The 27,905-nt window shown below is 44.6% G+C and overlaps 2 protein-coding genes across 2 annotated transcripts; one reads left to right on the top strand and one right to left on the bottom strand.

Moving 5' to 3' along the window:
- Positions 1-16,700: 16,700 nt before the first annotated feature.
- LOC125508716 (calcium uniporter protein 6, mitochondrial-like) lies at positions 16,701-19,928 on the top strand. Its single transcript, XM_048673499.1, has 2 exons — positions 16,701-17,176; positions 19,250-19,928. The coding sequence occupies exons 1-2, from the start codon at positions 16,844-16,846 to the stop codon at positions 19,703-19,705; spliced, it is 789 nt and encodes a 262-aa protein (XP_048529456.1). The 5' UTR covers positions 16,701-16,843; the 3' UTR covers positions 19,706-19,928.
- Positions 19,929-20,236: 308 nt separating this feature from the next.
- LOC125508715 (probable galacturonosyltransferase 7) lies at positions 20,237-25,822 on the bottom strand. Its single transcript, XM_048673498.1, has 9 exons — positions 25,354-25,822; positions 25,218-25,258; positions 25,039-25,098; positions 24,280-24,427; positions 24,050-24,099; positions 22,918-23,213; positions 21,865-22,222; positions 21,232-21,783; positions 20,237-21,018 (listed from the first exon to the last, which is right to left on the bottom strand). The coding sequence occupies exons 1-9, from the start codon at positions 25,508-25,510 to the stop codon at positions 20,749-20,751; spliced, it is 1,932 nt and encodes a 643-aa protein (XP_048529455.1). The 5' UTR covers positions 25,511-25,822; the 3' UTR covers positions 20,237-20,748.
- Between the last annotated feature and the right edge of the window lie 2,083 nt (positions 25,823-27,905).

Here is a 27,905-nt window from a genome sequence, read left to right as displayed (position 1 = left end):
CGAAGCTCAACTCCCCGGGACACTGCCGCAACCCCTAAATGTCAGGAGGCACCAAGAACAATGTTCTCGTCACAAAACCATCGAAACCATTCAAAGATACCCGCATGATCCTAAAAAAATTAGTGAAATTTGAGAAGAGAAGAGTTAAAACTCTACGTCACGAAGCCTCACCAGAGCGACGAAGGGACCGAGGAGTAAAAAGAATCCTACTCTCCGATATATATATATATATAATCCTAAAAGACTCAAAACATTTTTCTAGACTCAACAACACCAACAATTCAATCAAGTAGGGGGCTCCTAAGTCGGGAAAGGCTCTGATTACCAACTTGTAACACCCACGATGCGGCTATATCTCCCACGTGTCGGAGAACGACTTAGAGGTATAACCGCATTGTAGGCATGTCATAAGAAGGGTAATCTTTACACATCCCATGTACTGAATAAGAAAGAGATAAAGAGTTGGCTTACAATCGTCACTTCACACAATACATAAATATAGCATTACATCATCCAGAAACAATCAAGGTCTGACTACGGAACCAAAATAAAGACAACCCCAAATGCATAAGATCCCCGATCGCCCCAACTGGGCTCCACTACTAATCGTCTGGAAAGGAAACATAGTAACGTCCTGAATCCTCGTCGAACTCCCACTTGAGCTCGGTTGCATCCCCTGGAATGGCATCATCGGCACCTGCATCTAGTTTTGGAAGTAATCTATGAGTCACGGGGACTCGGCAATCTCACACCCTCGCGATCAAGACTATTTAAGCTCATGGGTAGGAAAAGGTAGTGAGGTGGAGCTGCAGCAAGCACTAGCATATTTGGTGGCTAACATATGCAAATGAGAGCGGGAAGAGGAGCAAGGCACGGTCGACAATCTATGATCAAGAAGTGATCCTAGAACTACTTACGTTCAAGCATAACACAAGACCGTGTTCTCTTCCCGGACTCTGCCGAAAAGAGACCATCACGGCTACACACGATGTTGATTCATTTTAATTAAGTTAAGTGTCAGGTTTTCTACAACCGGATATTAACAAATTCCCATCTGCCCATAACCGCGGGCACGGCTTTCGAAAGTTCAAAACCCTGCAGGGGTGTCCCAACTTAGCCCATCACAAGGTCTCACGGTCAACGAAGGATATTCCTTCTCCCAGGACGACCCGATCAGACTCGGAATCCAGGTTACAAGACATTTCGACAATGGTAAAACAAGACCAGCAAAGCCGCCTGAGGTGCCGACAAATCCTGATAGGAGTCACACGTATCTCGTTCTCAGGGCACACCGGATGAGCCAGACGTCGGATGCTACAGGATGAGAACATAGCAACACAAGGCATGGAATGAAACTACTCAAAGCATATAACAAAAGTCCCTTACTACCATAAGCCAAAAGGGCACATAAAATATGATGGCACCCATGTAAACATAGCAAGTTTCGTTAACAGATTCAGACTTAGCAGAAAACTGGACATGGCATAAACAGAGTTACGTAGGCATGTTCGCGAGCTCGATGCACTCACCACAAGGCATTGCATGACAAACTAAGCATACATCCAGTGAAGACATGTTGAAGAAGCTAACCATGGCAAGAACCATCTCATAGCATGCATGGATCAACTACAACAACCTTGGCAAAATTGATTAACGCGTAACCAATCTGCCAGCAACATTTTATAGCAAAAGTAGAGCAAGATTGAGTCATGCTAGGGTACTCCATAATTGCAAACAAAGACATGGATGGATAGAGCATAACCATATGTCAAAATCATCCTTACTGAACATGCTCAAAAGAGGCATGGATCTCTCTGTAGCAACATGAATACATGGCATTGAAATAACAACAGGGAAATGACTTAGTGAAATTCTAAGTCCCTGAAATCAGCAACATTACGAGAGCTACTTTGCATTCTTGTGCTAGTCACCACATTGATCACAAAAATACATGGCAAACACCCCTGTAAAGATGGCATGGCATAGCCCAAAACACATGTAGGGCTCAAGTTCATAGGAGGCACACAATAATCATGGCAAAAATGACAAATGCTCATAATCTGATAAGAATCAGGAACTAACATTTTATAGCACTTTTGCAACAGCATTTTAGGCATCAAGATGGACTCAAACAAGCATGGTGCAATGGAACAAAATGAATAGGACACCCTAACGAACATTTTGATATTTCACACGCCCAAAATGGAGCTATGGATGCAGAGATATGATGCAATGAACATGTCTAGAAAATATGAACAGGGAAAAGACTTAGACGAAAATAGACCTCTGAATCAGATCTGGATCTAGGTTTTCGGGCACGGACTTCGAGGTTTGTCGACGAGGAATCTCGCGGTGGCCGGAGTTGAAGACGGTTGCCGAGGCTCGCCGGAGAGGGACGGGACGCGCCAGAGACGGCGAGCTGCGGCGCGGGCGAGGTTCGCCGGAGCGGTGGTCGGCGGACGGCGGCAAGACACGGGGCGGAGGACGGCGGCCGGTAGCTGACGGCGGCGACCGGAGCGAGGTTGGCGCGGGCAGCGCGACGAGGTCTCATGGCGGAGGACGGCGGCGCGGCGAGGACCCGGGCGGCGCGAGGAGGCGGGCAACCACGGGTTCGGACGGGCGGCACGGGCAAGTGGGCGCGGGGCGGCGGTGAATCAGGAGGCGACATGTGCCGGCGGCGCGGGGAAGTTGGACACGTCCGTTGGTGGCGGTTTTGTCCGGCGGCGCGAGGTGGAAAGAGGTTAGGGTTCATCCACGAAATTCGGGGAGATGCACATATTTATAGGTAGAGGGAGCTAGGAGAGTCCAAATGAGGTGTGGTTTTCTGCCACGCGATCGTGATCGAACGACCGAGAGGATGGAGGGGGTTTAGATGGGTTTTGGGCCACTTTGGAGGGGTTTTGGGCTGCAACACACACGAGGCCTTTACGGTTCCCCGGTTAACCGTTGGAGTATCAAACGAACTCCAAATGGCACGAAACTTGACAGGAGGTCTACCGGTGGTGTACCAAGGCCGCTTGGTAAGTCTCGGTCCAATCCAAGAATGTTTAACACCCGCACATGAAAAGAGGCAAAAATGGACGCCGGAGGACATAGGAGTGTCGGATCGCAAGACAGACAACGGGGAAAATGCTCGGATGCATGAGATGACCACGTATGCAAATGCGATGCACATGATGACATGATATGTGATGCATGACATGGACAAAATGCAAAACGAAGAAAAAACCCAACCATGAGGGAATATCATAACTTAGAGCCGAAAATGGCAAGAGTTGGAATACAAATATGGCAAGTTACATCCGGGGCGTTACATGCACCTAGTACTTTCATGAGATTAATGGACGAAGTTTTACGTGCTTTCATTGGACGATTTGTGGTAGTCTATTTTGATGATATACTGATTTATAGCAGATCTTTGGAGGAACATTTGGAACATTTACATGATATTTTTATTTCTCTCTGTGATGCATGTTTGTTTGGTAACCTTGGGAAGTGCACCTTCTGCACTGACCGAGTATCTTTTCTTGGCTATGTTGTTACTCCACGGGGAATTGAAGTTGATAAAGCCAAGATTGAATCTATTGAGAGTTGGCCGCAGCCCAAAACGGTCACACAAGTGAGGAGTTTCCTTGGCCTCGCTGGTTTCTATAGGCGTTTTGTGAGATATTTCAGCACCATTGCTGCACCTCTCAACGAGCTTACAAAGAAGGATGTGCCTTTTGTTTGGGGTACCGCACAGGAAGAAGCCTTCACGGTATTGAAAGATAAGTTGACACATGCTCCTTTACTGAAACTTCCTGATTTTAATAAGACTTTTGAGCTTGAATGTGATGCTAGTGGAATTGGATTATGAGGTGTGTTATTACAAGATGGCAAACCTGTTGCATAATTTTCTGAAAAATTGAGTGGGCCTAGTCTGAATTATTCTACTTATGATAAAGAATTATATGCTCTTGTTCGGACTTTAGAAACATGGCAACATTATTTATGGCCCAAAGAATTTGTTATAAATTCTGATCATGAATCTTTGAAACATATTAAAAGTCAAGCTAAACTGAATCATAGACATGCTAAATGGGTTGAATTCATTGAGACTTCCCCTTATGTCATTAAACACAAGAAGGGTAAAGAAAATGTTATTGCTGATGCATTGTCTCGTCGCTATACTATGCTTTCACAACTTGACTTCAAAATATTTGGTTTGGAGACTATCAAACATCAATATGTGCATGATTCTGATTTTAAAGATGTAATGCAGAATTGTAAGGAAGGGAGAACTTGGAACAAGTTTGTTCTGAACGGTGGATTTGTGTTTCGTGCTAACAAGCTATGTATTCCAGCTAGCTCCGTTCGTCTTTTGTTATTGTAGGAGGCGCATGGAGGAGGATTAATGGGACACTTTGGCGTCAAGAAGACGGAGGATATACTTGCTACACATTTCTTTTGGACAAATATGAGACGGGATGTTGAGCGTTTTGTTATTCGATGCACTACATGTCAAAAAGCTAAGTCACAACTCAATCCTCATGGTTTATATATGCCTTTGCCTGTACCTAGTGTTCCTTGGGAGGATATATATATGGACTTTGTTTTAGGTTTACCTCGAACAAATAAGGGGAGGGATAGCATATTTGTTGTCGTGGATAGATTCTCGAAAATGGCACACTTTATACCATGTCATAAAAGCGATGATGCTGTTAATGTTGCTGATTTGTTCTTTCGTGAAATTATTCGCTTGCCAAATACTATTGTTTAAGATCGTGATACTAAATTTCTTAGCCACTTTTGGAGATGTTTATGGGCTAAGTTGGGGACTAAAATGCTTTTTAGTACTACTTGTCACCCCCAAACTGATGGACAAACTGAAGTAGTCAATAGAACATTGTCTACTATGCTTAGGGTTGTTTTGAAGAATAATAAGAAAATGTGGGAAGAATGCTTGCCTCATATTGAATTTGCTTATAGTTGTTCATTGCATTCTACTACCAAGATGTGCCCTTTTGAAATTGTGTATGGTTTCCTACCTCGTGCACCTATTGATTTGTTGCATCTTCCATCTTCGGAGAAGGTTAATTTTGATGCTAAAGAACGTGTTGAATTGATTTTAAAAATGCATGATTTAACTAAGGAAAACGTTGAGCATATGAATGCTAAATAAACTTGCTGGAGATAAGGGTAGAAAACATGTTGTGTTTGCACCTGGAGATCTTGTTTGGTTACATTTGCATAAGAATAGGTTTCCTAATTTGCGCAAATCAAAGCTAATGCCACGTGCTGATGGTCCTTTTAAGGTGTTAGAGAAAATAAATGACAATGCATATAAACTTGAGCTGCCTAAAGATTTTGGGGTTAGTCCCACTTTTAACATTGCAGATTTGAAGCCTTATTTGAGTGAGGAAGATGAGCTTCCGTCGATGACGACTTCATTTCAAGAAGGGGAGGATGATGAGGACATCAATACCATTGTAACACCCACAACCCCTGCTGCTATACATACTGGACCAATTACTAGAGCTCGCGCACGCCAATTAAATTATCAGGTACTTTCGTTTCTTGGTAATTATTCTAATGTTCATGAGAATATGATGCTGCCTAAATTGGATACATTCATTTTGCTTACGAATGAAGGGCCTGGCATGGATAAGAGGGATCAACACTGGAGCAAGACCAAGCATGGAGATGATGGCATGCGCAAGGGGATCAAGAACGGAGTTACAAGTGATGATTTTAGGACTTTGAAGCCACCATAAGGAGTGCATGAAGCCTTGGACGAAATATTCAAGATGCCACTTCATAATTTTCGTCCAGAGGCTATTCTAGGTGCTGCGTCACCTTATTATTGGGCCAGGCTCATGTATTTTTGAAATACTTAAGTATAGGCTGTTTTTAGAGTCCGTATGTGTGGGGAAACAAGAGTTAGGGTTGGTTTCGGACCCCTCATCCAAGGGCCATGAAATTCCCCCCTCTTCCTCCATATATACAGCCCTTAGGGCATCGTTTAGACTTTAGGTTTTGTTTACATTAAAAGTTTGCCATAGCTGCAACTTCGCGTACTTCGTTTGTGTTCAACGACCAGACCAAGGCGTCACAGAACCCCACCTTGATCAATAAAGCTTTCCTCTTATATTCGCAATATCCTGATTGCAATCTTAGTTTCTTGCTTGTTCTTTGTTTGCCTGCAGGAAACAGACCTTCGTGGTCAGGTTGATCGTGCTCCGGCGTGGTTAATAACCTCTCGGAGTTGGTTTAGCGATTGCTAAGGCGCGGCGTCCTCGCACGTTCGTAGTCGGATCATCAAAGTCGACTTCCTCCAAAACGATAGCCACCATCTCATCGAAAGACGGGACACCTTTGCCTCTATCATTGTGGTGGAAGATCATCTTGAGCTTGTGTTCCTTGGAAAGAAGTAGGATCATACTTATCTTGTTGAGGAACAAACTTCGTCTTGGGGTATTGATCTTATTCCCACTCAACCCATTGGCATTGAACTTTCGTTCAAAACCAACACCTTGATTCTTCCGGTGTCTTCCTTGCTTGCGTACAATTTCCTCAAATTACTTACTTCCGGCAAGGCTCTTGTAAACACCTTTCTCTATAATTCCCTTCAATAAGCTATTTTCTTGCTCAAGTGTAACTTGGCTAAGAGAATCATTAGTGGAATCAAGAGAACTACTAGAAGCAACATCATTAAATTTAGCATGATTATTGTTACTACTACAAGAAGAATCTTTATTACTCTTGTTGCTAGATTTAACTTGTGGCATGTAAGTAGACAAAAGTAAACGCTTGGCAAAGTAAGAAGAACTTTTCTTGCAAAGATCATCATTGATCGCCTTCAAGAACTCATGCTCTTGCTCAAGGTTGAGCTTTTCAAAGCGTAGCTTCTCATGAGTCTTTAAAAGCTCCCGATGATTTTCCAAGGTAGTTTCATGAGCTAACTTAAGAGTGTTTATCTCTTTAGCTAGATGCTCAATCTCCTTCTTACCAACGTCATTCGTTTTGTCTTGATTAGCATGATTAATAGCAAGTTCATCATAGTTTTCATCACTAGAATTGTCAACAAGTAAATCATCATCACCTAGCAAGTCATCTTCATCACTATTGAAAGCAACATACTCGGGGTGTGATACCTTTGGTCCTTTAGCCATGAAGCATCTTCCACTTCCTTCATTTGGTGACTCAAATATGTCGTAGGAGTTGGTTGACACAAGTGCTAGACCGGCAACACCTTCATCTTGAGTATATTCCGAGTCGGAGTGATAACTTCTCCCGGAGTGATCGCCGGAGTCGGAGCCGGATACCCATTCACCAACGTGAGCTTGATGTCTTCGTTTTGTGTAGCCCCTTGATGATTTGTCCTTCCTTTCTGAATCCTTGCTTCTCCGTGATGTTCTTCGTTCATAATGGTCATCTCTACTCCTTCTTTCTCTTGGTGGTGATTCTTCTCTCCTACTCCTTTTGGGAGAACCTTCTCTTCTTTTGTAGGGATCCGTACACTCATTGGAGTAGTGTCTGGGTCTTCCACAATTATAGAAATTACGTTCACGACTTGAAGATCTTTTGTCATTGTAGGACCTTGACTTGGAACTTCTTTCCTTGCTTCTACTCTTGTAGAACTTGTTGAAGTTCTTCACCATTAGGCTCAATTCTTCATTGAAGTTTTTTTCTCACTTGATGATGTGGGAACATCACATGAGGCTTTGTAAGCACCACTTGACTTGTTGTGAAGCTCTTCCTTATCCTTGAGTGACATCTCATGAGCAACAATCCTTCCAATGACTTCCGTTGGCTTGATATCTTTCTAATTGGGCATCATTTGGATCAATGTGCACACGGTATCATATTTTCCATCCAAGGCTCTTAGGATCTTCTTGATGATGAATCTATCGGTCATATCTTCACTTCCTAAGCCGGTGATCTCATTTGTGATGAGAGCAAGCCTAGAGTACATTTCAGCGAGACCTTCACCATCCTTCATTTTGAACTTGTCAAGTTGACTTTGAAGCACATCCAATTTGGATTCCTTGACGGAGTCGGTACCGTCATGCATATCAATCAAAGTATCCCAAATTTCCTTTGCATTCTCAAGACGGCTGATTTTGTCGAATTCTTCGGGGCACAATCCGTTGAAGAAAATATCACAAGCTTGAGCATTGTATTGCAGCATCTTTAACTCTTCCGCGCTAGCCTCACGGTTCGGTTCCCTCTCATCAAAGAATTCACCTTGCAAGCCAATACACACAATAGCCCAAACGGCGGGGTTATGTCCAAGAATATGCATTTTCATCTTATGCTTCCAACTAGCAAAATTAGTACCATCAAAATAAGGACCTCTACGGTGGTAATTTCCCTCACTAGACGCCATACTCTCCTAGGTTGTGAAACCAAGGCTATGATCACCAAAGCTATGGAAATAAAGGCAAATGGAGACCAAAGCTCTAATGCCACTTGTAGGATCGAAAGTATGTCTAGAGGGGGGTGATTAGACTACTTGACCAAATAAAAATCTAGCCTTTTCCCAATTTTAATTCTTGGTAGATTTTTGCAACTTAGCACAAGTCAAGCAAACAACCTACACATGCAATTCTAAGAGTATAGCAGTGGAATGTAAAGCAATTGCATATGAAGGTAAAGGGAGGAGTTTGGAGGGAGCAAACGCAATGTAGACACGGAGATTTTTGGCGTGGATCCGATAGGTGGTGCTATCGTACATCCACGTTGATGGAGACTTCAACCCACGAAGGGTAACAGTTGCGTGAGTCCACGGAGGGCTCCACCCACGAAGGGTCCACGAAGAAGCAACCTTGTCTATCCCACCATGGCCATTGCCCATGAAGGACTTGCCTCACTAGGGTAGATCTTCACGAGGTAGGCGATCTCCTTGCCCGTACAAATTCCTTGGTTCAACTCCACAATCTTGACGGAGGCTCCCAAGTGACACCTAACCAATCTAGGAGACACCACTCTCCAAGAGGTAATAGATGGTGTGTTGATGATGAACTCCTTGATCTTGTGCTTCAAATGCCAATCTTCCCAACACTCAACTCTCTCTCATAGGATTGGATTTGGTAGGAAGATGATTTGAGTGGAAAGCAACTTGGGGAAGGCTAGAGATCAAGATTTATGTGGTTGGCATGGAATATCTTGACCTCAACACAAGTGTAGGTGGTTCTCTCTCAGAAAATGTATGTTGAAAGTGTAAGCATGTTCCGATGGCTCTCTCCATGAATTAAGAGTGGGTGGAGGGGTATATATAGCGTCCACACAAAATCTAACTGTTACACACAAATCACCAAACTCGGTGGGACCGAATCATACAACTTGGTCAGACCGATTTAGTTCATAATGTGACCGTTAGGTTTTTCGATGGGACCGACATATCAACTCGGTGAGACCGATATCATTAGGGTTAGGGCATAACGTAATCTCGGTGAGACTGATTACACAAACTCGTTGAGGCCGATTTTCATAATAGACTAACCAGAGAGTTGGTCAGGCAATCTCGGTGGGACCGATTCGCTCTCTCGGTAGAATCGAAACGTTACGAAAGGGAAATAAAGAGTTTGCATTGCAATCTTGGTGGGACCGATCGCTCATCTCGGTTGGACTGAAACATTACGAAAGGGAAACAGAGCGATTACAATCCCATCTCGGTGAGACCGAGATCCCTATCGGTGGGACCGAAAAGACTAGGGTTTGTGGCAGTGGCTATGTCAAGTGAACTCGGTGGCGCCGGATAGATCAAATCAGTGGGGCCGAGTTTGACTTTTGGTTTGGGATACATTTGGATATGAGAGAGTGGTTGAGGGTTGTGGAGCATATCACTAAGCACTTTGAGCAAGAACCTCATTAAGCAACACCTCATCCCCTCTTAATAGTATTGGCTTTTCCTATGGACTCAATGTGATCTTAGATCACTAAAAATGTAATGTACAGTCTTGTGCTTTGAGCTTGAGCCAATTCTTTTGTCCTTGCATTTTGAAGGGTCCACTTTCTAATCCAAGCCATGCCAATCATTGAGCTTTTCCTGAAATATTTATCTTGAAGTAGCATTAGCTCAATGAGCTATATGTTGTTAGGAATTACCAAAACCACCCCGAGGATAGTTGCACTTTCAATCTCCCCCATTTTGGTAATTGATGACAACATATAGATCAAAGCTTCGACAAATGATTATAAGATTTAAAAACGTCGTCGCTTTGAGAAGTATGTGATAAGCAAGAGCTCCCCCTAAATTTGTGCATTATTTAAAATTTCCTTTTGAATTCAAATGCACAATCGATTAGGATCATGGGTCACTCTTCCATGTCACATGCATCTTGGTGGAGCGCTCAAAATAATAGAAATTAAAAGCATGCACTCATCGCCAAGAAAGTGAATGATCATATATGGAATCTAAAGGATAACATCATTCAACCAAACATTAATGTAGCATATGATCAACCACATGATCATATAAATATCTCATAAGGACATAAGGTATCTCACGCAAGCACACAATAAAAGTAGTTCAACCAAAATAGCACAAGAGATAAAAAGCAAGACACTCTCTCTTGAAGCCTATGATCTATACATTTTTCTCCCCCTTTGGCAACAAGTTACCAAAAAGTTTGAAAATGCATAGTGCTATACGTCTCTCAGGCTTGGTCTTCGGGAGGAGGTGTGGATACAACTCCAAGGACGAAGGCTTACGATGAAGTAGTTGGAGCTGCTGGAGTGGGTGCTAGAGGTGGCACTGGAGCTGTAGCTGCTGGTGCTGACACTGAAGCTCTAGCATCTGAGACTGGCACTGCAGCAGACCTTGGACCTCGTGGCACACGCTTGAAAGCATCAGTGGTTGCTTTTCCTCTCCTCTCCTCTTCTTCCTCCTGAATCTGCTCAACTGCAGTCTGAATTTCAGTCACCTTCATATCAAGATCATAGAATTTTGTTTCCACAATCCTCTCCAGGCTCTCCTGATTCTTAGTCAGGGTGGCCAATCCCTTCTCAATCCTCAGTGTAGCTTGAATCAGATATCCAAGCTGATATTGCTTGCTCTTCAGGAATACTTGAGATGCCTCTTCAGCAGTTGGCATCCTTGCAGCTTTCTCTGCCCTTGCCTTCTTTCTCTTCTCATGTGCTTGCACAAATGATGGATCTTCCTCAGTCATCAGAACGGTATTGTCTTCAAAAGCGGGATATATGGGTAGATGCTCCTTGTCTAGCAAATAAGTTCCTGTGCCCATCTTAGAGTTGATGAGCCCCTGAATGTGTGCAGCATACCCACGACTTCTCTTCTGGTCAGCAGCAGTCCTCTTGATTGTTTCTACCATTAAGCTCATAACCTTGAACTTCTGAGGGACATCAAACAATTGGAGCAGATTCATAGAATGCCCTCTGATCATCTTGTGATCTCCTGACTTGGGTAGCAGAGTGTGCCTCAAGTTCCAGTTGATCGTAGGCAGACCAGACAACAAGAAATGTACATATCCAAGCTTGTGAGTTTCCAAAGCCTTGTCCGGGATCTCCTTGTACATGTTTGCCATGGAGTTGTGGTCTTTCTTCTTCTTGGCATATACATCCAAGTCATCTTCATGCTCTGCAGGGGCATTGATCAGCTTAGCCCATTCATCAACTATGGACTGGTACCTGGTACCCTCAGACATCCAAACTATCCTCCCGTCTGGATAGAAGTGGGCAGTGGAGTAGAACTGCATGATCAACTCATCATCCCACTTGGTGAGATTTTGTCCAACGAATTCATCAACTCCACATGCCTTAAAGCTGTCATACACTCCAGGGAAGTGATCTTCATTTTCCTGGATGAACTCCCAGTCCACCCATTTCATGTCACACACTATGGGCCTCTTGTCAAGCAGAATGGTTTCATAGAAATCTTGTTGTTCCTTTGTATGGAACCTATAATCCACAGCAGTTCTCCTCCTGACAGCATATGGGTCAGACTATCTCCATAACCTCAATCCTGCATCTTTCGTGATGTGCATGTCCTCAGCGACTGGATGAGCATCATTATGGTCAGGAATTCTGGGCTTCAACTTCCGCAAAACATGGGATTCATCATCCTCTTCTTTAGCTTCAGGCACTGGGGCCTTGTTCTTTTCCTCTTAATAGCAAGAACCTCATTAAGCCACACCTCATCCCCTCTTATTAGTATTGGCTTTTCCTATGGACTCAATGTGATCTTGGATCACTAAAAATGAAATGTAGAGTCTTGTGCTTTGAGCTTGAGCCAATTCTTTTGTCTTTCGCATTTTGAGGGGTCCACTTTCTAATCCATGCCATGCCAATCATTGAGCTTTTCCTGAAATATTTATCTTCAAGTAGCATTAGCTCTATGATCTATATGTTGTTAGGAATTACCAAAACCACCCGGGGATAGTTGCACTTTCAAACGCTTCCGCTTTCGGTCTACGAGGGTACGTGGACACACTCTCCCCCTCTCGTTGCTATGCATCTCCTAGATAGATCTTGCGTGAGCGTAGGATTTTTTTTTGAAATTGCATGCTACGTTTCCCAACACCTGCAACATAGGCCACCACAAAAACATTTGTATCATCTGTTGTAGAAATTAGTTCCAGAATAAAAGGAGAAACTACAAGCAATTGTTTGGGCAACTATAGAGTTAAACAGAGGCAACTTATATATATTCATTATTGTCAAAAAGTTTCTATTTCCTTTTTCTTCTACCCTTTATGTTTCTAGCAGTATGACACCCATATATAGCAGCAAAGGTTTGTTTTATGTGATATGTGCTTTTACATTTATTGCTCCTTTTTCAACAGCAGGGAGTCGCAACGTTTGATCATGGAAAGAACATGCATCTGACGGAGAGCTTACTAGGGGGCAGAAGACCTATCTTTGGTGTAGTCTATACTCTTTTTGTTTTTTAGTGAGAACCATCTGCAATGTAGCAAAGTACATGAATGTGGGTTTTGTTCGAATCCTATTTTTTATGTGCTTGCCGTTTGTGTCTTGGCGAGAATGATAGTCAAATGCAAAAGTTGTGTTTCTAGCACATGCATATTACTACTACTGTTCTAACATGAGTTTTATGCTTTTTTCTACTTTATATACTTCATTTTTTTGGCCGATGCAAAATGCTCCTTAAAGCATAGGAGTTTTGCATGTGTTTTAGAAATAGAGTTGCCCAGTTCTATAGTCCTTATTATGCCCAGTTTTGCATGCGTTTAGAAATAGAGTTGCCCAGTTGTACATCGATATTTTTTCTACATATAGTTGTCTCAATGAATACACTATGGTTGCTTCATGTTTACAGAAATGGTATTTTGGGGGGCTTGCTAGTTTTGTACCATCTGTCTGCTAAACAACACATCAGTTGCCCTTTTTTTATACTAGAGTTGCCATTTTTTGGGCATCTGTATTTTTTTGACCTACACAGTTCATTACACCCCCAGCTGCTACATGCATACAATGAGGTTTTCCTGGGGTTTTCTTGGCTCAAAACAGTAGAGTAGTTGTTCAACATCACAATTGGGCTGGCATAATCAACATCCTGACACACACTACTAGGGAAAAGCTTATAGGTAGACGCTTACTAGTAGAGTGTGTTTATACCCCTCGCTACTGCTCCTTACTAGTAGCGCGGGTTTATAACCCTGGCTACTACTAAGTTGATAGTAGTAGTGCGTGTTTATAATCCTCGCTACTACTAAGTGGTCTCTACCGTTCCCTCGGGACAATGTCATAGTAATAGCGAGGGGTATAAACCCGCGCTACTACTAAGCTGATAGTAGTAGCGCGGGCTCATACCCCTCGCTACTACTAAGTACAGGGTTTTTTAATAGCCCTGAAATCCCCATCTCCTCCCCCAAATCTCTCCTCTCTTCCGTCATTCTCTCCTCTCTATCTCTATACGCTCTCACATGGACCTCTTGCCCATTCGCCCTCCTCCTCCATGGTGCCAAAAGAGGCCACCGTCTTGGGCCACCGGCGTCTAGGAGGCCGCTGCCTCGCGCCACCACGTCGGACCACCTCACCACCGGTGACCAACCCCACTGCTCCATCCATCTCCTTCCTCTCTCCCTTGGTTTTCTTTTTCTCTCTCTCCCTCTGGTTTGACTCACCCTCCCATGTCCATGCCCGTGCAGGTCGACACCATGGACGACCAGGAGCTATCTGGCATGGTCAGGAAGAGGAGCCCCACGCCGCTGCCTTGCTCTTCCATAGAAACAGGCCCTCTCCAACAGCCATCGCCAGTTCTGGTCTGCCGCTGGGCGCTCATGCCTCCAGCGACCCCAACCGTCGCTGGATCGAACCACCGGTGCCATTGAAAACACGCACGAGATCGAGATTTTTTTTGTTTTTGAAAGTAATAGTAGTAGTGCGGGGTATAAGACCCACTACAGATAATTAGTAGTAGCACGGGTGGCACCCGCGCTACTACTACTAGTTAGCTGTAGTGTCGTAGTAGTAGCGCCGACACCCGCGCTACTACTAGCTATTTATCCCGCGCTACTACTAGGCTTTTCCCTAGTAGTGACACATCATCTTCTAGACAACACCGAAGTTGCCCAATTTTGGTACTAGAGTTGTCCCTTCTTTTATCTAGTGTTGCTTTTTTTTGCCTAACTACAGTTGTACATCAAGGTACGCAATGCATTATACATAGTTGCCACATGCATACAGTAGGGTTGCCTAAAAGCAGTCGACCAAACGCTCTTGGGTTTTCACCAAAGCAAAAAAAACAGTTGATGTCTCAAAACTGGCACAACCAGGGTGGCTGAGCAAGCAATACATGATCGAAGAGCAAAAGAGGAGGCAGGGTTGGGGGGAGCAGGTGCTTACCTATTTGGGGGGAGGTAGGCTCTCTTTTCGTTCTCCAGATCTGATTTCCAGGAAGAAAGCAGGAGGAAGGAGGGGTCCCTGTATGTGTTTCTTCTCCCTCAAGACGTCATTGTTGTGGAAGGCAACCTGTCCTTGTTCTCCAGATCTGTTTCGAAGGAAGAAATGAGGAGCAGGGAGGAGGAAGGGGTTCCCTGCATGTTCTTGGTCTTCAAGTAAGAGAGGAGGGAGAGAGGAAGCGTGGGATCAGAGTGGGGGTGGGTGAGGGGACCAGGCGGGGGCTGGGAGAAACACGTGAAGCGCTAACGAGAGGTCCAGGGCGCTAGATCAGGTGCGTGCGGGGCGCGTTTCCTTTTCTCGGTTGTCCTGACGCGGCGCGCGGTTGGGCTTTCCTTTTCGGGAGGGCGCTCGGGCACCAGGTAGCCAGGTCCATACAAAGATATACAGGGTATATGAAAAAAGAGTTGACATGTGTCGAAGAAAAAGAAAAATAACAAATGAAAACTAAGAAAAGAACAAAGAAAAATGAAGAAAAAATAAAAAAACTGAAAAAGGAAAAAACAAAAAACAAAAATCAATTCAAAATAATGAAAGGAAGAACCCCCTGAAGAAAACCGACGTAAACTGTAAAGAAGGCACATAGAAAAGGAAAGAAACCATGAAAATCAAAGAAACCCAATAAAAACCGTAAGAAACACAAAAAGAAAGAGAAAAAACTAGCTTGTCTGAAAATGAAAGAAAACCTGTAAAAACACTAAAAACACAAAAAAGAAAGTCTTAAAATCGGATCTGTCCAGCTAGTGTACAGCAGCAGAAGAAAACCCAACCAACCGAGCGAGCAAAAATAGTGACGGATCGAGCGAAACACGGTAATGGGCCGGATCATAAGCGCCAGCGGCGAGTAAGAGCTACATCTCGCAGTAGGTGAGATATAGCTCTGTCGTGATTTACAATTCAAGATAAGATCGTTGAATGTAATTGGTCTTGTAAGGGAGTGGCAGTCTGCTCCAAATGGGGATGTAAGCTGAATAACGATTTTAGTTTCCCTTTTACTTTTGGTGGAGATGACAGTGGACGCTCTCCCACCATCTTCCCTGTGATGTAACTTGAACACTGGTTGGTTTCTGGTTTCTTTCAATGGAATGGAACCGGGGGTGTGAGCCCCTTTTCTTCGGAAAAAAAAAGATCGTTGAATGATCTGTTGGGCTGTTTAGGAGTGCACCAATTCTTTCTGCACTTGGACGAAGTATTGATGGCCTCCTCTCTGTTCTGATTTTATATGCTGTGTTTCCCCTTTTAAAAACTAGTAAATGCGTACGTGTAATTCACGGTGATATTGAAAGAAAAATTAATTGTACGCTGATTTTATGTTGACGTCAATTACGAGATAATTTTATGATTATCACGTGCATTGATATTTGATATGATATTAATTGCACATTAAATATATTAAGCGCTCACCATAAAAGTAATTTAGGTCATTAAATTGCCATGATTTGATGGCCACGATTAATTGATATAGATATAGATATGAACAGGACATGTGTAGACATTATCGGTATAGATGCAACCTCCCCCGCAAAAAAAAAGATGTAGATGCAGCCTGAGGGTATACCACATGCACATGACACACGCTCTCGAGCCGTGTAATCAAAACAAACGCGTTCAAATCACAACACGTCACACCACACGTAAGCCGCACCTTACATAGGAGTAACAAAAAACATTTGTATTTATGTGTATATAAGCGAGAAAAACGTGGGCAAAAATGGAAGAACCCGAAACAAAAAAGACGCTGGCAGGCGATGGCGCCCAAAAACTCCCAAACACGCCACGCACTTTCCTTTCCCTCTTTTGCAGATGGATTCTTTCCCCCGCCGTGAAGCCATCTCATCGCCACGTCGCGGACACAAGATCACAAGACATCGGATGGAGAGTGGAAAAGGTCCAAAACCCCACAAGTAGAAGCAGCTCGAGAGAGATCGATCGTCTTCCACTCCGCCTTACTCACGCTTCGCACGCAGCGCAGGCCTCGACCATGTGGCGCGCGGCCGCCTCCCGCCTCCGCGCGCATTGCCCGCCCGGCGCGCTCCGCCGCCTCTACTCGCCGCCGCCGCACCCACCGCGGGTGGACCCGCCGGTCACGGCGTCCGAGGCGAGGAGGCTGGTGCGGCTCGTCGGGGTCGAGGCGCTGAAGCGGCGGCTCCGGGACGGGCCCCGCGAGGCGATCGGCTACGGGGAGCTCCTCGACGCGTGCGTGGAGGCCGGGGCGGCGCGCACCCGCGACGACGCGGAGGGCCTCGCGCGGGCCATGGACGACGCCGGCGTCCTGCTGCTCTTCAGAGACAAGGCCTACCTCCACCCCGAGAAGGTCGCATCTTGTTTCTTCCTTTCTTTTCTTCCAAAAACCCTGCTGCTACTACCGCTGGTTTAAATTCTCTTCAGGCTCCATTTTGACATTTAAGGACACGAAATGGACATTCTTCAGGCACCTTTTCGTTTCTGAGATAGGCCTTCCGGAACCCGGGTGTCTAGGCACCCACTTATCACCACCGTCTGTACCATGTCCTGTAGCACAAATTCGATTAGCAGGTCCAGCAGTTTGTTAAGCGCGGGAGGATCGACAAATTTGAAATGAATCCAGGCCTTGGTCGCCTCGCAAGTCACAACTAATTAAATCTTGATCGATCACACGTGTGTTAGATTTACAGTAGCTATATGTAAGTCGCTTGAATTTAGAATTTGGGCCAGACGAATTTTGCGTGAAGGAAGAAACATATGGAGGAAAGGGAGAAGCTTGCCGGAAGGAAGGAAGAAGCTCGGCAGAGAACCCCTCTGGGTCTTATCTTAGGGTGATAGGTGACCCCACTATCTATCTTAGGGTGACTGACGATCCCATTAGCTATGTTAGGGGTGCGGGGGTGGTGCAGGTTCGCTGAAAAAAATTGGTCCATAGCCGGGGCTAGAGGAATGGCCGGGGGGTGGCGGTAGCACGACGATTGGCCGGCGGTTGAGGGGAGGGTGGGGCAACGAGGCTGGTGCGGGAGCGTTGCCGGCCGCGGGTGGTGGTGGTTGGCGGTTCAGCCGGTGGTCGTACTGTTTCGAGGTTGGAGATGAAGCCCTAGACGTTGGATTTTGATCCAGCGGTTGAGATAGAGAGTTAGAAATCGACTGACCCCTTTTAGATTTTCAGGCGCCCGTTAGATTTACCTTTAACATTCCTGCTAGTATCTCTGTTTAATTTTCCCATACCTGCAAATGATTTTCTAGTTGCAACCGGCCATAATTGTCATATTAGGAAATGTATGGATTAGGGTTGGTGCATTCCTGTTGCAAATGTTGTTTTGTTGGTGGACGAAGATTTTCTCATGTACATATTCAAGATTATATTCAAAATTGATTTCCATTGATTGAAAGGCCCCCGTGCGATTCCTTTCGAATCCAAATAAATCAACCAAATCAATCACATTATCCCATTACAGTTTGAGCGCATCGACTATTGTTATATAATTGTATTGTGCTGTATTAGTGCATCCGCGTCTTAGACGCTAAAGGTGAGAGAAATTGACTAGCATCAATGTTAAGGGATATGAAAAATGGTAGACGCTAATTAAGGTCAAGCTTGGCACCCAATACTAGACGCTAGGGATTTGGAGGCTCTTAGGATTCCACAATCAACTTGGTGGGTTAGCCTTAGCCAACCCAGGTTCGACTCTCACGTCTGACACATTACTTGTGTACTGGAAGTCCTCCTCCACACCTTAATAAACAAACTAATGTTGAACACTGCAAATTACTTACGATTGGGTTTAACTGAGAGGGAACAAAAGTAAGAAAAATCAAGATGTAGTTGGAATTTGTCGTAATTCATCAAACTAAAATGTTGTAGAAATAAGAGCAAGAGGTGTTCCTTTCCAGGCCTCCTGAACAGCAAGGACCTTCAGTCTTCACGTTCCCTGGTCACTGGCCGGTCAGAACCAAGATCATACGATGCTCTAATCCGTAAAGCGGATTCTTGTAATCCTATTTAGATGACGTCCAGGTCACTTATTGAAACATCTAAGCATCGACATGACATGAACTTTATTACTTTATATTCTTTGAGCCGTGAGCTATAAGCCCACAAAATCCTTAAATGTATCCACAAGGACTACACCATCATTATAGATTGTTTTTGTTGCTTCCAACTGTGGAGAAGCAACCGTTTTGGGCCTTTTTTTAGCTGAAAAAGTATTAATGATCACTCTACACCATCATTATAGATTTTGATTTTAACTTTTAATGCACAAGGCGCACAGAAGTCCTGGTTTCTGATCACAGAAATCAGGGGAAATCTCTGCTTGCTTCAGAGGAGGAAAACAGAACAAGAATCACAAAAAATGCAGCCGGGTCAATCTTTTTCAAGCTGAAGCTTGCACTGACGGACCGTATCGCCATTCTGCAGGTGGTGGACCTGGTGAGAAGGGCGGTGCCGCTGGCCCTGGAGGTGGAGGACGACCCAAGGAGAGAGGAGCTGAGGCAGCTCCAGGAGAAGAAGGACGGCATCGACAAGCTGGCGCACAGGCAGGTCCGGCGCATCCTCTGGTCCGGGCTGGGGCTGATCATGTCCCAGATCGGCCTCTTCTTCCGCCTCACCTTCTGGGAGCTCTCCTGGGACGTGATGGAGCCCATCGCCTTCTTCACCACCGCGTCCGGGCTGCTCGTCAGCTACACCTACTTCCTCGTGACATCGAGGGACCCGACGTACCAGGACTTCATGGAGAGGCTCTTCCTGTCCAGGAGGAGGAAGCTCTGCGCCAAGCACAGGTTCGACATGGAGAGGTACCTGGAGCTGCACAGGCTTTGCAAGTGCCCTCTCGAAGGCCACTATCCTCATGGCCCCAAGCTTCACAACTTGTAACGCCAGGGCTAGAATTTCCCAGCTGGACTCTCTGGATTGTGCAATAGGCAAATATATAGCTTCCAAAGTGTTCGCTGCATCTTTGCAGAAGTCACCAGTTACCTGCTAGATTAATCTTGCAGACATACTAAAGGCTAATCTCAGTGATGTGCCACTGTCATTATGCCATTATGGTTCTCTATGTTTTAAAGTTGAAAGCTACTTTCTCCGTCCCTAAATATAAGTCTTTTTAGACATTCCAATACGGACTACATACAGAGCAAAATGGATGAACCTACACTCTAAAATACATCTATATACATCCGTATGTAGTACCTATTGAAATCTTTAGAAAGTCTTATATTTAGAAACGGAGGGAGTACTACTTATATGAGTTCCTATCTGTATCAGATTTATGTTAAATGACCAGGCTGCAACCTTTCTGAGGAACAACCATGTGACATCTTAAATTTCCTTTACAAAACAGAATGGGGGTTGCACAGCACACAAGAAAAAAGAAAACCTCAAAACGCCACAAAAACACGACAGTGCTGACAAACATTCATTTATGATGTCATCAACAGAGATCAACAATCCCATCCCATAATAACAAGCGAATTGCTGCAGGCCGAGGCATTTGTTCTCTGTACACGCCGTGTAGCACTGAACATCGGCGTCCCTCAGTGTAGCTCTTGCACATGGGCAAAAAGAATAGCACGAAAGAATTTGTACAAAAAATGATCAGCATAGAACTGCACTTTTGCGGTTCCAAGCTGCGCAAATGAAAAGACTCATCTGACTCTATAATAAACAGGTTTCATGCTGCTGTGCATCTGGCCTCCTAACTGTAGTGTTCTGGCAGGAAAGCATTTTAGCTTATTTTCCTTCTTGGAATCAACGCGGTGCCACCATGGTCACCGGAGGTGCACTTGATACATCATAAATACTGCATCCCATTTCTCCGAAAAAATATCCCTTTGTGGAAGCAAGTTCATGCTGTTTGCTGCTTCAAACTCCCACAAATGCAGACTGTGCAACGTGTGCTACGTCTCATGTCACTGCCATTAATGTATATTGCATTCTGCCATGAACCTCTCCCCATTAGTCATATACTTTCTCCAGTAGCTCTTGTAATCATGTATTGCCAAATCAAGCCAAGGTTTCATGACACCATTGTAGTGCAGAGTAGCCGCCTTTTCTATATCGACACGGCTAATTCCATAATCGTATCCAAGACCGGACTGAACCCATGAACCTTTCAAAGGATATATCAGGTCTTGAAAGGCAAGTAAACCTGTAGGGAGTGCTTCAAGTCTATGTGATACCGAACTATCCTGTTGGAACAACAAAAGTGAAGGTAATAATAAATACATCAGACAAGGTATGTTCTCTACAAATAATTATGACAAAGGATATCACAGGAAAAGGATAGTCCTAGCCATCTAGGATTTACCAGAAGAAACTACACGTTTTCCCATATGTCAACAAATTAATAGTATACAGTTTTCTTTCGATAGGATTGTAAGAGGAATGGCAAGTTTACTGACCTTCTGAAGTGATTGATCATGCAAGCTGGTAATGCCAAGATCTCTCCATTTCTCCAATTCAATTACATTCAGACCAGAGAACCACACGCATGAATCCGCGTCGAAATTGTTTTCCTCTACATAAGCTTTCAACTGACCTAATCTAACTCCACAGAACTGTACAGCACCTATTACTTTGTCTCCCATATTGAGGTTCCAAAGAGATGACAAGTCTTTCTGGACAATCATATCATCATCTAGAACAACTACTCTATTCAAGCTAGGAAGAAGATCAGGCAAGAGGAAATGTGAATGGCCAAAAACAGATATGTACTCAGTTTTCATCTGCCTCCGGAGAGGCTGAGAATGATTACGAAACGTGACACGAAATTCCTCTGTAGGCCATAATTGTTGCCTCTCAAGAGATTCAACATCCTTAGAGAGCTTGTTGTGATCCTCAATGTTAGTCACGTGGACATTAGCGTCCAAATATGAGTTCCTGTCAAACCAATGCTTCATTGCATAAAAATTCTGGGTGTCGGTGAATACATGGAAAACAACGCTGCCAGAATCCTGAAACATGTCGTAGGAAATACGTTAGCACTGAGACAAACTCCGCATAAGATTTTCAGCTATTTGGAAAGGACAGTATACCTTGGAGTTCATGGCTGTTGAATTGATAGTAGTCGAAGCTGCAAGTACATTCCTGGAGAACATTACATAGTGATAGAAGGCAGGGTCTTCAAATTTCTGCTTATTTAATAGCTCCCTCTGAGGAGATACAGATTTGAAATACTCTACTGTCAATCTCATGCTCAAACAATGGTGAGTTTTTGGCATAGTCTGGACCCCGAGATGATAGAGAAATGCACTCTGCCTTGTATGGAAATAAGCTTCATCTTCAGTTAGATCGAGTAGCTGCCTAAGTTTCCGCTCAACATTGGAGCAGCCTACTTCACAAGACTTGATTTTCTCAATTGTGCCTTCCATTTTCTCTAGCTTCTTTGTGAAACTGAAAACAGTAAGCAGCCATTAGCTGACAAATAATCAACAGAAAAAGTAAAGAAAAGTAAGGTCGTACATGCCATCATTTTCTATGTTGTATACTCCATTGCTTGATACAAGGAACTTTTTACATCACACAGTAATGAAGACATGATAGTTGCTACCTCTCAAATACATATTCTAAGTGATGCATGTACAAGAAAACATATATCATTACAGGGAGAAAACACTATATCCACATTTAGAGATGCATTCAGTAAAATTAACATCTTAATACCTCCATACAGATTCCACATGGCCATATACATGAGGGTTGGACATAGGTCATATTTCTTCGGGGTACCAGTCTGACTAGCAATAGGGTCAGCAAATATGTAGTATTTCCTCCGTCCCAAAATAAGTGTCTCAACCTTAGTACAACTTTGTACTAAAGTTAGTACAAAGTTGAGACACTTATGTTGGGATGGATGGAGTACAACATATAAAAAACGGGAAGCAGCCCTGAAATCGCTAATGCTCATTTTAGCCATTATGGAGTGTAATATATATTATAATCAGTTTAACAAATAATACTTTGGCATCTTGTTATGCAGAGGCCGGGTGTGAACTCTTTGTGGTTGTATCGCCTTGATGCGACCATTGAGTCAATTAAAATCCCTCTATTGAAAAAAGATAATATTTTAACACCAGGATAATACTCACAATGGTGGAAGATCAGCATCTGCAATGGTGTCACTGAGCATGCGTTCGTGTTCTTGGATATGTTGCTTCAACTCACGTGTAAATCTTTCCTGGTGCTTCAGTTTTGCAATACTAGGATAATAGGCTCTGGCCATAAACAGTTGATCTTTAAGCCTCTTCACAATAGCATCTTTCATCTCTTCCTTATGCTCAACAGACCAGAGGCAATAGCTTCCATATTCAAGTTCACAGGACTTGGGATTCTCCTCTTGTGCTACTTCCTGGCCTTGGCTCTCCTTCCCATCAACAGCAGTATCCTGTCAAAAAACAAATTCAGTGTTTTATGGTAGAAAACTAGAACAGTTCCAAATGGCTCACTAGTACAATCATACTGGACATTCAAGCAAAGATGAAAACATGTTGTGCCCCAATCTATTTAGAATTCATATCTCAGCCTTTTATGGTACCAGATCATTGCGTTGTTCGCCAGATTTGCTGCTTGATAACAATGGTTATTGCATTTGTCAAGAAATCTAAAGCATAATAATCAACCAGGGATCTGATGTACTCTCCACAGTAAATATGAAGTTCTTCAGTAATTTTTTTTATCATGGGACAAAATGTTAGTAAAATTTCTTTTTAACTAAACATCTTAGTAAAGGTGAAAAATGGAAATCATCCACCAAATTCCAGAGGGAGAACAGTTGTGCAGCAATGCAGACTACGGCAAAGGCGTTTATTTATTGCCACCTAACTGAAACACTCACGGTAGCAAAATATTTAATAGGCAGTTTTGAAGGTGCAAAACTTGCCCCCAATAAGACAGTCTGTAACTGTACCTATATATCTAGATTTAGAGCATGTTTAGCCCACAAAAACATGTACAAAATTATTGTTGGCGCCACACTGAGATGCAACAATGTTCTTACACATAGATTTAACATTTACCTTTGAAGAACTGAAAATCTTGTTGACTGTAAAACCCAATTGGTTAAGGCCTCAGAACAATAGCCGTACAAACACCATGATACTAACAGAATTAAGTAGTCACAGCCCATGTGTGGCATGATCTCTTCCTAATATTATTGGAAAGTGAAACGCAGACGACCTAAACAATTTGCCAACACAAGAGAAAATAAAAACTATCTCTTACCGTTGATCTCCATGACAAGTCCTTTAGTTGATACCTTTGTGTATGAGATCCTGAAACACCATTGCACACAGTAAGAAGGACATGGAGCCCGTGTACTAATCCAAGTCAACGTGATGGCATGCATTACCTCCGTCCCAAAATATAAGAACGTTTTTGACAGTAGCATAGTGTCAAAAACGTTCTTATATTTTGGGACGGAGGGAGTATTTATTTGATCCCGCATTTCTTACCTCTCTTTTTGGATGTGTCATTGTTTAGCTCAACAAAGGAGAAAGCATCCTTGATTTTTGATCTGGCAGCAAGATTCCTGGACTTTGATCTACTAGATTTCTCGCTGGAAATCCCGTTCGACCCCGAGGTTATCATTTTGGAAACATCCTGTTTATACAAGAGAAGAGGAGACTACTCATCAAATAGACAAATGAAGAGCTTTTTGAACTAAAACCGTAATGATTACTACAGCCAAGCCAACAAAAGCCAATTTGGCAGAAGTGATACCAAATAGATGAATCATTTGACTAGCTGTGAGAATTAGTACTGCAAACACAATTTGATTTACTCTATTTATTTTGGCATCACTTGTGATTTGCACAACACTGCGAGTGGGAAGTTTGCACCACTGAACGCCACATGTCGTGTAATCCCATAACATCATCAGAGACAAATGGTGTGATGCCACGCACCAGACCAGACCGGACCAGAATAGCAACCGTCCCCTCTCCTCACGAAGCAGGTAGGTGGCGAAGCCGTCAGCAAGCAGCCGACGTCCACGAAAACACGCACGCAAGCACACGCGCATTGCATGATTGAACCCCCTAATTACTACTATACGAATGTAATTTTTCTTTTTTTTTGTAGAAACCAGCAGGAAGAATCACCACAGAATTGGGAATGGTACTCAGAAAATCTGAATGCACAAAAATGTGATGCAAAGTTGCCATCTTTTCTGTCGGCAATCCAGTAGGGACGCGTAATTTAGGACAGTGCACCTTGAGCAGCTTGTGCCTCATGGCCCCATCAAGATGCTTGTGCTTCCCCAGCCCCAGTTCCTAAAGGCAACACAAACACAGCAGAGCAAAACCCGTCAGAAAATTCGCAAACTCCGGCAGCGAAAGAAAAAATGCAGCAACCGGAGGAGGAGGATGAATCCGAGTGCGGGAAATCTCACGGTGCTGATGACGACGGCCGCGCGCTCCTCCGATCCGTACCCTGCACACGCGCGCACAGAACAGAATCAGCACAGATCCGCGGAGGCAACTCAGGCTACGGAGGCAGACAGAGACAGGTAGAGGTTGTTTACTGACCGGTGCTGTGGAGGCCGAGGAGGAAGGCGAGCGGCAGGAGGACGGAGCAGAGCACCAGCGCCGGGACGGCGGCCGCCATGCCGGTGCAGCGGCGCTTGGCCGCCGTCGCCGCCGGCGGCGAAAGCGGCGCCAGGTGGTGGTGGTGGTGGCCCTTCATCCCTCGGCCCGGCTCGTCGTCGTCGGGTTGCCGCTGCGTGTGCGTGTGCGTGTGCGTGTGCTGGTGATTAGTTTTATATACACTTAGTCCCGCATTAAGCTAGGCGTGGTCGTGGAGGAGGCGGGGGAGGGGGAGGGGGAGGCGGAGGCGGTTTTCTTGGAGAGCGCTACGCGTAACTGATTGGCCGGCGCCCCGCGGTAGTGGCCAGACAACGCAAGACTTGAGACTTGAGAGTGGAGACTGTGGACTGTGGAGTGAGCAGCCGACCGCCTCCCTCTTCTTCTCTCTCGAGTTCCTTTCTCCCGCTATTCATCTTCTTTTTTGCTTTACCTTTGGACGCCACGCCCCTATCTTCTCTGCCTGCCCCCAGTCCCCGTGGGCCACTCGCTGTCAGGTAAATTTGGATTTTTATTAGAGAGAAAACTATGAGAAAGTGTGTGAACATGGATGGGGTTGGGTTGTTTCTTTTGACGGCACCATAATCATCAGATCAGTCAAAGCGCAGACACACTTCACCGTTTTTTTTTTTAAAAAGAAGAAGCACAGATAGGGCTTTAGTTACATGACCGACATTTTTGTAGTAGCAACATTTTTGTAGTACGTTCGACGCAGTAAATTAGGGCTTTAGTTACGTGACCGACTTTTATCTTCTTCTTTTGCGGTAGTAGGAAGAAAATCATCATTGTGGTCGCCAGTACTGTGGTACTCCTACTAGGTTGTGAATTGCCCATCCTCGAAAAGCAGGCTAACAAAATGGTTTCCCTGATTGATATTGCAAACAAAACAAAATGCCCCCCACGCATGCCACCTACTCCTACTCTTGTTCATGCCAGGGGCGACCACCCCAGGGGACCAAAATCAGAGGACGATCGATGGGGGCGGGCGTTGGCTGGTGCGTGCTGTCCGGTTTCAGCTGGAGGCAGATGCCATGCTCACAGGCAGCCAAGCTTCAGCGTCAAGCTAGCTGAGGGAGTCGAATCCGCATTTGCAATTGAGTTTCCTGTAAAGAGCCGGCGCGTCCAAAGCAGGTCGCGATCCCCGTCGCTTTCTCCGCGGATCTCCTCCCGTTTTTGGCTCCCCCTCCCTCCCTGCGTCCGCATGTGACCGTCCCATTTTCATCCATCTCTAGCTAAGCTAACCTACGGTTAGCGAGGCGTGAAGGTCAGCAGGGTTAATAAGAGAGTGTGTCGTGTGGCAGCTAGCTTTGCCTGGATCCGTAGGGAGGTTAGATGGATTTGAATTGAATTCCACCATCAAATCACCATCCCGTGGACCGCGCCCGGGTGAGTGAGTACGTGAGCCCCCACGGCCCACGCCCACGTCGTGTGCTGTGCCTGTGATGCAGTCTGCACAGATGAGATCGGCAGCGCTGTCGTCCTATGTACTGCCTCACTGGGTTGCTATGCACCGGCGTGCGCTCAATTTACTTACTACTAGTACTGCTGCTACTCTATCTACGCCGCTCCATTTTATCACCGCGTCCGCGTCCGCGTCTGTCCTCGCCGTCACTTTTCTCCATCTGCTTTTCTTTACTCGTCCATCACTGCATTCGTCCTCCCATCCCCCACGGATCGCTTCACTAATAACTACGCCCAGCTGCTCTTCTTTCCTTCTTCGCTTTTCCTTTCCGTTTTGATCAACGGTTACAGCTGCCTGATCGTCTCGCCGTTGTCTTCCTTCTCCTCTCCAGGCAAGCAAAGGCGACAGCAGCCAAACCTTGACTCCGCCTGAATTTTTTTTTGAAACGAGGCCGACTCCGCCTGAATTTTTTTTTGAAACGAGGCCGACTCCGCCTGAAATGCTACTGCACCTGCTGCACGCACGCATGTCTGAATTTAGACAATTCCGCTGCCGCGAGCTAAACATAAGATCGGGTCACATATTCAGATCAGACCAGTTCAGAATGCAACAGTACTAAATATGAATGCAGAGCTGCAACCATGCAGATCTTCTCTTCTCCAGTGGAATAGTATTATTAAATTGCTGATTGCTGACAGTCGACATTCGACAATGGCTCACTGTATACTACGTACTCTGCTAGTCTCTGTTATTATAACCTGCCAAGCCCAACATCCTGCCAAAATTTACGCTTCACGCACGTGCACACGACGCATGATGGCTTGTATTTCTATAAATCTTCCATTGCTCCTGCTGCCAGTGAGTTCAGTCCATCGCTCAGCGCGTATAGATGGACATCTGAATTTGTATACATGCATAGTACACTATTGATCACTGTCTATGAGGTCCTAATTTGTAGCGATGCAGAATCTAACCTGGGAATGTTGGCCACCCTAGGATGGATCCCACAGCACCAAAATATTCCTCCCAAAACCAAAAGAGACCGCACCAAGTTAAAGCTGCCCAAGAGCATGTGGCGGTGGGGGCAATTTGGACC

The sequence above is a fragment of the Triticum urartu genome, chromosome 5, assembly GCF_003073215.2.
Source record: "Triticum urartu cultivar G1812 chromosome 5, Tu2.1, whole genome shotgun sequence".
Lineage (NCBI taxonomy): Eukaryota > Viridiplantae > Streptophyta > Magnoliopsida > Poales > Poaceae > Triticum > Triticum urartu.
The sequence above is the reverse complement of the archived record's forward strand: the minus strand, read 5'-3'. Positions and strand labels throughout refer to the sequence as shown.

Bases quoted from the DNA above. Each gene is read 5' to 3' on its own strand.
- LOC125508716 (XM_048673499.1), top strand. From the start codon at position 16,844: ATGTGGCGCGCGGCCGCCTCCCGCCTCCGCGCGCATTGCCCGCCCGGC. The intron at 17,177-19,249 runs GTCGCATCTTGT...GCCATTCTGCAG, and splicing joins CCTACCTCCACCCCGAGAAG to GTGGTGGACCTGGTGAGAAG.
- LOC125508715 (XM_048673498.1), bottom strand. From the start codon at position 25,510: ATGAAGGGCCACCACCACCACCACCTGGCGCCGCTTTCGCCGCCGGCG. The intron at 25,099-25,217 runs GTGAGATTTCCC...TGTTGCCTTTAG, and splicing joins CGGCCGTCGTCATCAGCACC to GAACTGGGGCTGGGGAAGCA. The intron at 21,019-21,231 runs GTCAGTAAACTT...TTGTTCCAACAG, and splicing joins ATGATCAATCACTTCAGAAG to GATAGTTCGGTATCACATAG.